The sequence below is a fragment of the Podarcis cretensis genome (assembly GCF_951804945.1).
Source record: "Podarcis cretensis genome assembly, chromosome: 11".
Taxonomy (NCBI): Eukaryota; Metazoa; Chordata; class Lepidosauria; order Squamata; family Lacertidae; genus Podarcis; species Podarcis cretensis.
The window spans coordinates 21,362,976-21,376,656 of NC_137180.1; the positions used below are offsets into that span (position 1 = coordinate 21,362,976).

Below are 13,681 nucleotides of genomic sequence, written 5' to 3' on the forward strand. Positions count from 1 at the left end.
TTTGCAAAAATAGTTTGCTTCTAATGTGATGAAACATTATGACAGCAGACACAGCAACATCGTAAAATGCTTAGGAGCACTGGGATTGGGATTCAGCAAGGTGTACTGACATCATTCAATGCTATATTGAGGAGCTAAGCACAACTATCCAATTTCCCTTGGTTGCTGGCATAATAGTGTGTCTAATATATGTGGCCTTTTTCTGGGCATAGGGAGGCAGAAATGATCCTAGACAAATGTTATAGTAATGCAAGATATGATTAACTGTGGATAAACCTAAATAAAATATAGTCGGCTCCATTTTTTCCATTACATCCTGAGCTCTCTTTACTAAGCTGGTACTTACTAGCAGTGTCATTTACCATAGTGTAGGAAAGTGAAGTACTGAGGTCCTATTCTTGATTCAAAGACTAGCATTAAGATTCACTCCATCTAATGAACATCAGCAAAGGGGAGCAATATGATGGCCTCAGGTCCTAACAGCCAATTTGTTTGGTTAAGCCAGTTTGTACTGGTCAAACAGATATTTTTATTTAACTGTTGTAGCCATTTTGCAAGGAAACCTGAAAGTGTTAAGAAGAATATTTGCAATGTGTTTGCTGAAATAATATTTGTGCTCTTCTTATTTTTTGCAGGATGAATGTCATAATTTTATTAAGGTTCTTCTAAAAAGAGATGATGATACATTATTTATTTGTGGGACAAATGCCTTCAGTCCCTCCTGCAGAAATTATAAGGTATGCATTGCATTTTTAAAGAATGCATTAATGACTGGAAAGATTTTACCATAAATTATTATAATGGCTTGAAATCTATTGGTATCAGCAGAACTACATTTGACTAAAATGCATTCAGCATTTTTTTGTGTGGCAAGGCATCCCTCCTAGTCTTTGGTCTTCCCCAATACCAAGAATAAAAGACATGACAACCAATATTTGGGTGAAATCAGGCCACAACTTTATTGACAACGGATGTAAGAAGTTTGGCATAGGCACTGGGTAGATCTCACCCCGGCTGGCTGGCCAGCTGGCCTGCCAAAAGAACTTGAGTTTTGGGGTCAACCAAAAATGAAGGAATCCTTGACCTACATTAAGGGGTAATGTCCCCCCCCCACCACCACCACCTGTGCTGTGGCCCTGCGCCCCCACCTGGGTGACTGGACAGAAGCATCTCCCCTGGATCCCTTTAACAGGATACCCCACTTCAGAGGGGCCAGGCAGAGGCTGTAACCTCTTCTCCAACCAAGGCTACGCCTGTCCGATTCCTGAACCGCCAAAGTTGTGACAATTGCTATGAGGATGGCGAAAAGCAGAGCACTGGAGCCAATTTGCCAACTGGGGAAATTCCAGCCTGGCCCCAAATACGGCGATTGACTATGGCATAGCAAGATTGGAGAGAACAACACGCAACAGCAATACAGTGGTACCTCGGGCTAAGAACTTAATTTGTTCCAGAGGTCCATTCTTAACCTGAAACTGTTCTTTTTTTTTATAATAATTTTTATTAATTTTCCAATTTTTAACACAAAACAACAACAACAACAACAACAACACATAAACATCAACAAATACAAACACATACAAAGATATCATTTCTTAACCTCATTTTCATAAGCCTCTTTTCTCGGACTTCCCCATACCTCACCCTTTTTGCATCCTTATTTTACAGTTTTTCAACAACTCTTTTTGCCAATTAAGTTTAAGCTCATTATCATTCTCAATTTTATCTTAAGTCATCAAACAGTTTTAGCTGCAATTCTGCATCTCCCTTCCCCTTGACATTTTATCACTCCTCTATTTTACAACAGTTCTTAAGATATACTTTAAATTTCTTCCAATCTTCCTCCACTGTCTCTTTCTCTTGGTCGCGGATTCTGCCGGTCATTTCTGCCAGTCCCATAAAGTCAATCACTTTCGTCTGCCATTCTTCCAGTGTGGGTAGTTCTTGTGTCTTCCAATACTTTGCTAAAAGGATCCTTGCTGCTGTAGTGGCGTACATAAAAAAAGTCTTATCCCTCCTTAACACCAATTGGCCGACCATGCCCAGGAGAAATGCCTCCGGTTTCTTGTGAAAAGTACACTTAAGTACCTTCTTAATTTCATTATAAATCATTTCCCAGAAGGCCTTAATCCTTGGGCAGGTCCACCAAAGGTGAAAGAAGGTACCTTCAGCTTCATTACATTTCCAACATTTATTATTGGGCAGGTGATAAATCTTCGCAAGCTTGACTGGGGTCATGTACCACCTATAAATCATTTTCATAATATTTTCTTTTAAGGCATTACATGCCGTGAATTTAATACCGGTGGTCCATAACTGTTCCCAGTCAGCAAACATAATGTCATGACCTGAAACTGTTCTTAACCTGAGGTACCACTTTAGCTAATGGGGCCTCCTGCTGCCGCCGGAGCACGATTTCTGTTCTCATCCTGAAGCAAAGTTCTTAACCCGATGTACTATTTCTGGGTTAGCAGTCTGTAACCTGAAGCGTCTGTAACCTGAAGCATCTGTAACCAGAGGTACCGCTGTGGGAGGGTGGAAGAAGATCCAACAAATGGTGGCTGTAGAGCAAGTCATGTGCCTATGTAATATAAGCCTGCCTCCTGGTAGCCCATGCCCATTCGCGATTCGCTGGTTAGACAGGCGGGCGGGACCAAATACCCAAGCAGCCCAGAGGCTTCCTATGCTGCCTGGGAAACAGCCACTGGTGCTTCCCATATTGGAGAAATGCCAGCCTGCAATGGCGCCCACCATGGAGGGTGAGATGCAGGCTAGGTAAAGCAACAGAAGACTGCCTTGTGAGATGATTCCGTTTATCTGCTCTAGTTTGACCTCCCTCATCCTGAAGTTGGGTTTCCACTTGCTATTGTGCTGAGAGCTTTTAGACATACACAGATCCATTGCTCACACAGCTGCTTCCCTGAGATTGAATGGGAAAGCCTTCGCTCACATGGTGCTCCATGTGTGTATCGGAACCCTACAGAGTTTTGGATTGCATAATGTAGGTTTAATCCCTGTCTGAAATTAAGGTACGCCTGAAGCAATTGAGCAATCCTCTTGAATCAGTATTTATTGCTGCATAAGCCCGATAATACTTTGTACTCACTTGGAAGACTATCTTACTGCTTGGTACAGTCAAGTTATTCCCTCGGCGGTTGTTAATTAAAATGTTCAACTCTGACAGACCTGAAAGAAGATGCCTGAAGCTAAGGATTTGTAGCCATCTCAAGCATATGGAAGTAGGAGCCTGGCTGTGGTGTTATACCCAGCCCCACCGTTGCGAATATAGGCAGCGAAGAGGTTGGTACAGCAGGAAACTGGCTCGCCGAAGAGTGAAGTGGTCAGCACTGATCCAGCTGCTGCTGTTCAGCTACTCAGATCTTCTCAGAAGAAAGCAAGTTTTGGCACCAAAGTTCATTTCCTGAGCACTGCAGTGACTCTTGGTGTGCAGAAATTCAATTCGTATCTTTTGCATTCTACTCATCATTTTGGTCCTAGGTGTTCAAGGACCCAATGTGGTGTAGTGGTTAAGAGCGGTAGTCTCTTAATCTGGGGAACCGGGTTCATGTCTCCGCTCCTCCACATGCAGCTGCTGGGTGACCTTGGGCCAGTCACACTTCTTTGAAGTCTCTCAGCCCCACTCACCTCACAGAGTGTTTGTTGTGGGGGAGGAAGGGAAAGGAGAATGTGAGCCGCTTTGAGACTCCTTAAAGGGAGTGAAAGGTGGGATATCAAATCCAAATCCAGTCCTGGAAGGAACCCTCTTTGCAGTCATTGCAAATGGTTTTTGTTTTGTTTGTTTTTTTTGCTGTGTTAGATCTGGCTTTTAGAAACTGAGGCACAGTGAAAAGCACATGGTGCTTATAATTTCTCTTATTTGCAAGGCCCCTCTCCAGCTCCTCTCCTGAGAGCGGAGAAGGTTTACTCATATATACTAATAGCCAACTCGGCTGGTGAGTGCCAGCATGATTATAGGGCTTCTGAGAAAGAAGAATGAAGGCACATTCTGCAAAAACCCAAGATCTGCAGATATAGAAGAAGATTGTAGAGAAAAAACTGAAGGCAACAAAAACCCCTAGAACAACTCAGTGAGGACTGGGCTTCTCAGATATCACAGAATGTTGAATGACCAGAGGATAGGACAAAAAACTGGAGAGGTGAGGAGGATGGAACAGATTATTTTGAAAGAAAGAATGGCTGGCTGGCGCTTTGAGCAGGAGCTCTTGACACTCTTGCTGCTATAGCTAGGTTGTCATAAATGGAAGAGAAGAACAACTATAGTAGCAACCAGAGCTCTAGGATTTATAGTAGGATCTTGGATGTCATCTGCTTGCTTCAGACATGTTAACTTAGCAACGGTGAAAGCTTTCACCAGCTTTGTGTGCTGACAAATCTAAGCTGTGCCTCATAAAATCCTCAATTACTGCTATAGTTCAAAATGCATGGGGTTTATGGAGGAGCGAATGAAAATACTACATTGTGTGGGGGTGGGTATCTAGTGAGCAAAAGTGAGGCTACAGCCCAGTTAATAACTTCAGTCAATTAAAAACATTTTTAATCAGTTAATCTGTTCATTAAAATTGTATATTCACAATACTTTGGAAATGATTTTAAAAGTGCAACATTGACGCACTCGATACTGTATCCATCTCCCCACTAGAGGAACTCTAGATGTGATCTGTCTTAAATAATTTAATCATAGAATTGTAGAGGTGGAAGGGATCCCTGGGGTCATCTAGTCCAACCCACTGCAGTGCAGGAATCTCAACTAAAGCATCCATGACAGATGGCCATCCAGCCTTGCTAAAAAACCTCCAAGGAAGTAGAGTTCACCCCCTTCCAAGGGAGTCCATCCCACTGTCCCAACAGCTCTGACTATCAGAAAGTTATTCCTGATGTTTAGTTGGAATCTCCGTTCTTGTACTTTGAAGCCATTGGTTTGGGTCCTAGCCTCCAGAGCAGGAGAAAACAAGCTTGCTCTATCTTCCATGTGGTCGTTGAAGATGGCTATCATATGTCCTCTCAGTTTCCTATTTACCAACTCCCTCAACCCTTCCTCATCAGGCTTGGTTGCCAAACCCTTTGTCATTATGGTTGCCTTCCTCTACACACATTCCAGCTTGTCATTATCCTCCTTAAACTGTGGTACCAAGCACTGGACACAGTATCCCAGGTGTGGTCTGACCAAGGCAGAATAGTGCAGTGCTATGAGTTTCCTTGATCAGGACACACTTCTGTTGATGCAGCCTAGAATAGCATTAGCTTTTTCACTGCTGCGTCACACTGTTCACTCATGTTAAGCTTATGAGCTATTAAGACCCCCTAGATCCTTTTCACACATACTACTGGCAAGACAGGTGTGCCCCATCTTACATTTGTGCAGCTGCTTATTCCTGCCAAAACGCAGAACCTTACATTTGTCCCTAATGAAATCCATTAGGATGGTTTTGGCCCACTTCTCCAATCTGTTAAAAGAGGAAGGGTTGTACCCTTATCAAGCTGCAGTAAGATAGATCTCTTAAGTAGGTATGATTCTTTGCATTCTAAGAGGCTGTGATTCTTATGGGCATATGGAGTTCAAATTACCTAGTCCTTGTCTTCTGCAATATGCATCCCTTGTAAGAGATGGTTGAAAATGGCCTTGTTGGGAAGATGTTTTCTTCGTCTGGATAAATGGCATACAGCAGTTCATACTGACTACTCTGCCACAACATACATCTCACCATACATCATCTTTGCTGACTCAACATTTAGCATACCCAACACATAGCTAATATTCTTTGGTTTCAAGTACTACATCAAGTTGATGTTAATTCAGTCCTCAGGTTCTCTCAGTGTGAATCAAAGGAAGGTGTAGAGAATTCAGAGGAGACACTCAAGCTTCTCCCTTGTATTCTCTTAAAAATGTATCTTGGGGTAGGAATTACAATTCCAAAACCAATACACATCTTGCTATATTGCCGATTGTCTGTAGTTTATCATGGTGGCAACTCTACATTCCCCCAAGACCCTGATTGCTCTGACACTCTCAAGCACTTCATGGTTCCATAGATGCTCATTCCCTTCCTTCCAGCAAACCAAAGAACAGAGTAGAATGCTAGAAGTTTAATTCTCTGTCTTACATTTTGAAAGGCAGTAATTTTTCTTGAATTTGATGCAGCGATATAGTTTGGGAAACTGTGCTTTAGTCCTCACTGTAATAAATGTGACAGACAAACCTCAAGGAGTCTTCCAGCTGGGAAGCCATATTTCTTGCGCAAATACAGATATAGATATTGTGGAATCATGTGGGGAATATAAATGGCCTTCTTTTATTGTTTCTACAGATGTTTCATTCCCAATGATATATGGGCCCAGTTTGGTTTCCACACCTGTTGCAGTGCTGTCAGAAAGCCTGCACTCAATAACATCTCAGGGGCCTTCAGAAGGTCATTGGAGCACCTGGGCTCAGCAGTGTTAGAGCACTTGACGTGCGCTGGCCTGATGCTACTGTCGTCCCTTGGGCATTGGAAGCGAAAGTGCAGATGGGCCCAGAACGTTGTACTCCAAGCAAAACTCCTTTCCTTTTTACAATTATTTTAAACGCTTTTCCATCCTAGGATAAACACAACCGATTTCCTTCAGAAGGTCTAAAGAGGAGGAGATACAAGACAGGAAACAAATGATGACAAATCACCCATTGCTTTGAAATAGGCCTCTCAGTACATGGGACTGGAAGTTGATTGGATGCGACTGGTGGTGCTTAGATGGCTGATTATCCACACTAGCGTTTCAGACTCTGTATCTTATGCTTGAAGTAAATTGAATTTGCTAGGTAGATCCAAGAACCCACATAAAACAAAAGTCACTGCTGAGTAATCCTGAGATACATGAATCTTAGGCCCATAGGCTCTGTACTTTTCCCTGTAGCTTCTGCTGTAAACCTGCTGAACTTCTGCTTTGTGTTGAGCTGGTTATTTGTATAATTACGGCTACCCTATGGAGAATTAGTTTCCCAAGGGTTACACTTAAGGCTGAGATTTACAAGTACTTCGCAGATTAATTCTTGACAGGCAGAAAGAGGATTTATGCATGACACCGACTCCAACCAAAATATCAAATGTCTTTCCGAAAGGGAAATTGCAAAAAAGAAAAGAAAAGCATGATTCTGGTTATAAATAGTATGAGCAAAAGAGGCTCTTTTGCAGTAAAAAAAATAAATAAATGGCAAGCCGTGCTCCACATGATTGCAAACTGTGAAAAAGTAGGTTAATACCATAATTTAGCTGTGTTCTTAAAACACAGTAAAAACGTCTGCAGATAAAGGAAGAAAAGGAACTCTGAAAGGAACTCCACGAGGGTTCATTTAGTCTGGTTTATTTGCTTCTAAAGGGATTCTGCTATTTTGTTTTTCAGATGGATACTTTGGAGTTTCTGGGAGATGAGTTCAGTGGAATGGCCAGGTGTCCTTATGATGCAAAGCATGCCAACGTTGCGTTGTTTGCAGGTAATAAAGCAACAGAAAAAATAACACACTGTATTACAGTTTTGTGCTTACTTTAGTACAGTTATGATGCACATCCACAAGGTAGGTAGCCATGTTGGTCTGCCGTAGCCAAAACAAAATAAAAAAATTCCTTCCAGTAGCACCTTAGAGACCAACTAAGTTTGTTATTGGTATGAGCTTTTGTCTGCATGCACACTTCTTCAGATACCAAGGTGGTGAGTTTATGAACAATAACCAATAGTAGAAGTCAGGAGGAAATAATTAGCTTCCAACGTATCACGTAGCTTGGGACTAATGAATGGATGGTGACCTATTCAGACCTCTCTGTTTAGCAAGGCATTATCTGCACTTGTATGTATACAAGGAAATAGTGTTCTTTTTTATGTAAATAAATTTTTATTGATTTTATGATTTCAGCTTCAACATTTTGCCTCAACAAGAAAAGATAAGAAATTGATACAAGTAAAAAAGAATTTTTAAAAAGTAAAAGTAATCGTATAACATTCACTTTTTTTGGAGGTTCTTTTTAACCTCCTGACTTCCCTCCGTTTACTTTCCTGGTTCATAAATATATACATTTTCTGCATAATTATACTTAAGCCTCATTTTCTTATCCTCATATTGTAACTACATGCCATCAAACTTTAGTATTTCAATTCAGGTTTCCTTTCATAGATTTTATCTCATTTTAAACTACTTGCAAGTATTTAATCAAAGCCTGCCAACGTTTCTACTTGTTTACAATATTTTTGTACATATACAATAAATGTTTGCCATTCTTTTTAAAATTTCTCATTATCATAGTCTCTGAGCTTTTCTGTAAGTTTAGCCATTTCAGCAGAGTCCATCAGTTTCAGTTGCCATTCTTCTATTGTTGGTATCATGTTTTCCTTCCATCTTGGGGCTAGTAGAATCCGGGTTGCTGATGTTGCATACATGGACAATTTCTTATTTTCTTTTGGTATTTGAAAAATAGGAAATAGTGTTCTGATAGAACACGATGTCAGGGTGAGGCAGAACATCTTTTCACATCCTGCCTTCTGAAAGCCCATAATAAAACAAAAGATTTCACATGAACTGTAGTAATAACCATTCATTATGTATGGTTCCACACTTTGTGGGCTAAAATAGAAAGGAGAGAAAAAGGACAAACCTGGTGTGATTCAGCTTCCTGATGTTTTGTTACCAGCTGTGGCAGGGGAGGGGACTCAACCAGAGTCTGTGGGTTTAATCATGATTTATTATGCATGCAATGAAATGCAATTAACTCTTCTTTTTGCAGTAGTTTAAAAATTGAGTGCTTATTAGAGGGGTTAATTTGGGCCATTGATTATAGAATGGCATTTTGGAAATTTGTGCCTTATAGATTTTAGATTAAATTGTCTCATTACCGAAATTGTGTTAGCATGAACCCCAATGATCCCATTTCAAATTTAGCTGTAGAATACGCAGCAGTATTGTGGAAACCACCTGGGAAAACCTTTGGGATGTTTTTTTCCCCAGCAGGTGCCTAGCTCCAGAAGAAGCAGGGTGTCTAACTACTATGTCCCCCACTCCCTATTAAAAATGTACTAGATTGCATAATAGACTAAAGGTAAAGGTAAAGGTCCAGTTGTGGACGACTCTGGGGTTGCAGCGCTTATCTCGCTCTATAGGCCGAGGGAGCCGGCGTTTGTCCGCAGACAGCTTCCACGTCATGTGGCCAGCATGACTAAGCCACTTCTGGCGAACCACAGCAGTCACGGAAATGCTGTTTACTTTTCCGCCGGAGCGGTACCTATTTATCTACTTGCACTTTGACGTGCTTTCGAACTGCTAGGTTGGCAGGAGCAGGGACTGAACAACGAGAGCTAACTCTGTCGCGGGGATTCGAACTGCTGACCTTCTGATCGCAAGCCCTACGCTCAGTGGTTTACACCACAGCGCCACCCGCATCCTTGCATAATAGACTAACCTGCGTTAATTCACAAAACACAAAATCCTGAACATTTGAAATCATCCAACTTTTACTCCAATCTGGATTCTTGATTACTTACCTGGATACAACATTGTTGCTGGTAGACAGTAATTTTTTTAGTGGCATTGTTGTAGAACATATCTTGATACTTCTTCCTGCAGAGGCTGTGTCCAAAACAGTACGATTGCCACATGTTCATTCAGTCCTGTTCAATGTAATCATATGCACATTTACTTCGGAGCAAGTTCCACTGCATCCAATGGCCCTTACACGTTAGAATTTCAGCCTTCATTTCATTTCTAAACTATTTTTTAACCAGAGCAAATCTGTAAATGTTTCTGCGCCCTCTTTTCAGAACTGCGGCAGTGCATGATTTATTTCTCCTGATAAAGTCTGAATATGTTTCAAACCTATTAGTTTGAAAGGATGCCAGTGCAAGTAGATAAATAGGTACCATAGTGGCGGAAAGGTAAACGGCATTTCCGTGCACTCTGGTTTCTGTCATGGTGTTCCGTTTTGCCAGAAGCAGTTTAGTCATACTGGCCACATGACCCAGAAAGCTGTCTGTGGACAAATGCCAGTTCCCTCGGCCTAAAAGCGAGATGAGCGCCGCAACACCATAGTCACCTTTGACTGGATTTAACCGTCCAGGAGTCCTTTACCTTTTTTATGTTTGATTGCATATCTGTTTGAACACACACACACACACTCATGTCAGAGGATATATATCAAAGTCAAAGTGTATTTTTCTGAAAATTATTTCAAAATGCCATATTGGTTGCACAAAAGGTCCAGTCAGATACCACATTCTTTTATGCAGTGACTCAGTCAGTAGAGCATGAGATTCTTAATCTCAGGGTTGTGGGTTTGAGCCCCATGTTGGGCAAAATATTCCTGCATTGCAGGGAGTTGAACTAGATGACCCTTGTGGTCCTTTGTAGATTGTTTTCGATAGCCTGTTTCAATGATTCCCGAGGAAAGATAAATGAACTCTTCTTTCACTCTATTTCTCTGTGTTGTTTTCTGTCTCTGCCTCTCTCTCTCTCTCCTTCTTCTTTCATTTCCGCCTCTGAAGAGGGAAAACTGTATTCCGCCACTGTGACAGACTTCCTTGCAATAGATGCGGTCATTTACCGGAGCCTTGGAGACAGCCCAACTCTGCGGACAGTCAAACATGATTCAAAATGGTTAAAAGGTACGTAAACAGAAACAGGGAGAGGAAGGGCAGCCCTTTTGATTACAGTCTTAGGTTCCTGACAGACCTTGCTGTGTTGTTTTGCTTTATATTTTACTGTGCTGTTTTGCAGTCCTTTAGTGATTGTTACAAATAAAAGATGTTCAAAGCACATGTCGGTTGTACTTCATTTCAGCAAGGGCTTCTGTCAGGTAGAGGGCACTAAATTGCCTTCCTTACTGGTACATTTATTTCACTCTCCCCACCCCCACCCCACCCCGAGTTGCTAGATATTGATAGAGCCACCAAGAATAGGTTGCATCCAATTTACTTTTTTAAAGCCTGGCTATTTCACCATGCTATGGAAAAGATAGAGATTCGGAGCAGGTAAGGAGCGTTTTGAAGCCGTGATGGCGCCATCAGCCCTTCCCTCCAATTGGGCTAAGTAACTATCAACGCTTTATGAGGTGTAAAGAATTTGTTCTGTGGTCTTAAGATCCATCAATAAAAATAAAATAACAGAACTTCCATTTCATTGTCATGAAGTGCTGAATGGGTGCTGCTGAATTAGGCAATTTGTATGTTCTAAATAGCCTCATTGTTAAGAATGTTGCCATTCATTCTTTTCCAATGGCCTTATGAATGGGTGACACATTCTGAGATAGTGAAAAGGGGGCTTTTGCTTGTAGACAGAAATGCAAGAGGAGGGGGAGGGAGGGAGAGAGAGATCAGTGTGGAAATGATTCTGTTATATCCAATCTTTCTTTGAAAATTATTGTATTTTTTATAATTAGCAAGCATTTTACTACTTCTCTATGTGACTATAGGCAATGCTGTTAATTCTCCGTGGAAGAAATACCACTGCTTCTGCAAATAAAAAGACCCCAAATTTTGTATTCAGAGTAAATTAACGCAAATGGAAGACTTGTATCCCCAGTTTATTGCTATGCATGATTTTTCCTGCCTTCAGGGTTCTTTCCCTCAAGGCAGAGGACAAGGCAGTGGAACAATGGGACCCAGAGATAGGAGAAAATGAGCTGTGAAAATGCTTGGGGACCAACATAGGGCCCTGAACCCCCAGGTATCAGCCAAGGGCGCCATTGTTTCAGAACCTTCAGTAGTTCTCCATGCATATAAGAACTGGAGAAGAAGGTATCTTATAAACATGTGAGTTTGGTTATCAAAGGGACGTGGGTGGTGCTGTGGGTTAAACCACAGAGCCTAGAACTTGCCGATCAGAAGGTTGGCAGTTTGAATCCCCGCGACAGGGTGAGCTCCCATTGCTCGGTCCCTGCTCCTGCCAACCTAGCAGTTTGAAAGCATGTCAAAGTGCAAGTAGATAATTAGGTACCACTCCGGCGGGAAGGTAAACGTGCACTGCTCTGGTTTGCCAGAAGCGGCTTAGTCATGCTGGCCACATGACCCAGAAGCTGTACGCCGGCTCCCTCGGCCAATAAAGCGAGATGAGCGCCCCAACCCCAGAGTCGGTCTCGACTGGACCTAATGGTCAGGGGTCCCTTTACCATTACCTTTAAATATAGCAGCAACCCCACTCCCTCACTTTCATTGCATGTAAGTGGGAAAGGCCTTTAACTCTGGATTGCTCGTTTCAGCCCAGTTCTCACACAACACTAAGCCGAACTGTGTTGTTGTTGTTGTTTAGTCGTTTAGTCGTGTCCGACTCTTCGTGACCCCATGGACCAGAGAACGCCAGGCACTCCTGTCCTCCACTGCCCCCCGCAGCTTGGTCAGACTCATGCTGGTAACCTCAAAAACACTATCCAACCATCTCGTCCTCTGTCGCCCCCTTCTCCTTGTGCCCTCCATCTTTCCCAACATCAGGGTCTTCTCCAGGGAGTCTTCTCTTCTCATGAGGTGGCCAAAGTACTGGAGCCTCAGCTTCACAATCTGTCCTTCCAGTGAGCACTCAGGGCTGATTTCCTTCAGAATGGAGAGGTTTGATCTTCTTGCAGTCCATGGGACTCTCAAGAGTCTCCTCCAGCACCATAATTCAAAAGCATCAATTCTTCGGCGATCAGCCTTCTTTATGGTCCAGCTCTCACTTCCATACATCACTACTGGGAAAACCATAGCTTTAACTATACGGACCTTTGTTGGCAAGGTGATGTCTCTACTTCTCAAGATGCTGTCTAGGCCTGTCATTGCCCTTCTCCCAAGAAGCAGGCGTCTTTTAATTTCGTGGCTGCTGTCACCATCTGCAGTGATCATGGAGCCCAAGAAAGTAAAATCTCTCACTGCCTCCATTTCTTCCCCTTCTATTTGCCAGGAGGTGATGGGACCAGTAGCCATGATCTTCGTTTTTTTGATGTTGAGCTTCAGACCATATTTTGCACTCTCCTCTTTCACCCTCAATAAAAGGTTCTTTAATTCCTCCTCACTTTCTGCCATCAAGGTTGTGTCATCTGCATATCTAAGGTTGTTGATATTTCTTCCGGCAATCTTAATTCCGGCTAGGGATTCATCCAGCCCAGCCTTTCGCATGATGAATTCTGCATATAAGTTAAATAAGCAGGGAGACAAAATGCAGCCTTGTCGTACTCCTTTCCCAATTTTGAACCAGTCAGTTGTTCCATATCCAGTTCTAACTGTAGCTTCTTGTCCCACATAGAGATTTCTCAGGAGACAGATGAGGTGATCAGGCACTCCCATTTCTTTAAGAACTTGCCATAGTTTGCCATGGTCGACACAGTCAAAGGCTTTTGCATAGTCAATGAAGCAGAAGTAAATGTCTTTCTGGAACTCTCTAGCTTTCTCCATAATCCAGCGCATGTTTGCAATTTGGTCTCTGGTTCCTCTGCCTCTTCTAAATCCAGCTTGCACTTCTGGGAGTTCTCGGTCCACATACTGCTTGAGCCTTCCTTGTAGAATTTTAAGCATAACCTTGCTAGCGTGAGAAATTAGTGCAATTGTGCGATAGTTGGAGCATTCTTTGGCACTGCCCTTCTTTGGGATTGGGATGTAGACTGATCTTCTCCAATCTTCTGGCCACTGCTGAGTTTTCCAAACTTGCTGGCATATTGAGTGTAGCACCTTAACAGCATCA

At 42.3% G+C, this 13,681-nt stretch overlaps 1 protein-coding gene across 9 annotated transcripts in view; it reads left to right on the forward strand.

Annotated features, from left to right (window-relative positions):
* SEMA6A (semaphorin 6A) overlaps window positions 1–13,681 on the forward strand; it is a 192,163-nt gene that overhangs the window by 117,149 nt on the left and 61,333 nt on the right. For all 9 annotated transcript variants that reach the window (XM_079995364.1, XM_079995370.1, XM_079995371.1 and 6 more), the window contains exons 6-8: window positions 636–737; window positions 7,396–7,486; window positions 10,519–10,638. In XM_079995364.1, the coding sequence (XP_079851490.1) occupies window positions 636–737; window positions 7,396–7,486; window positions 10,519–10,638 (313 nt within the window). The remainder of the gene's footprint in view (window positions 1–635; window positions 738–7,395; window positions 7,487–10,518; window positions 10,639–13,681) is intronic.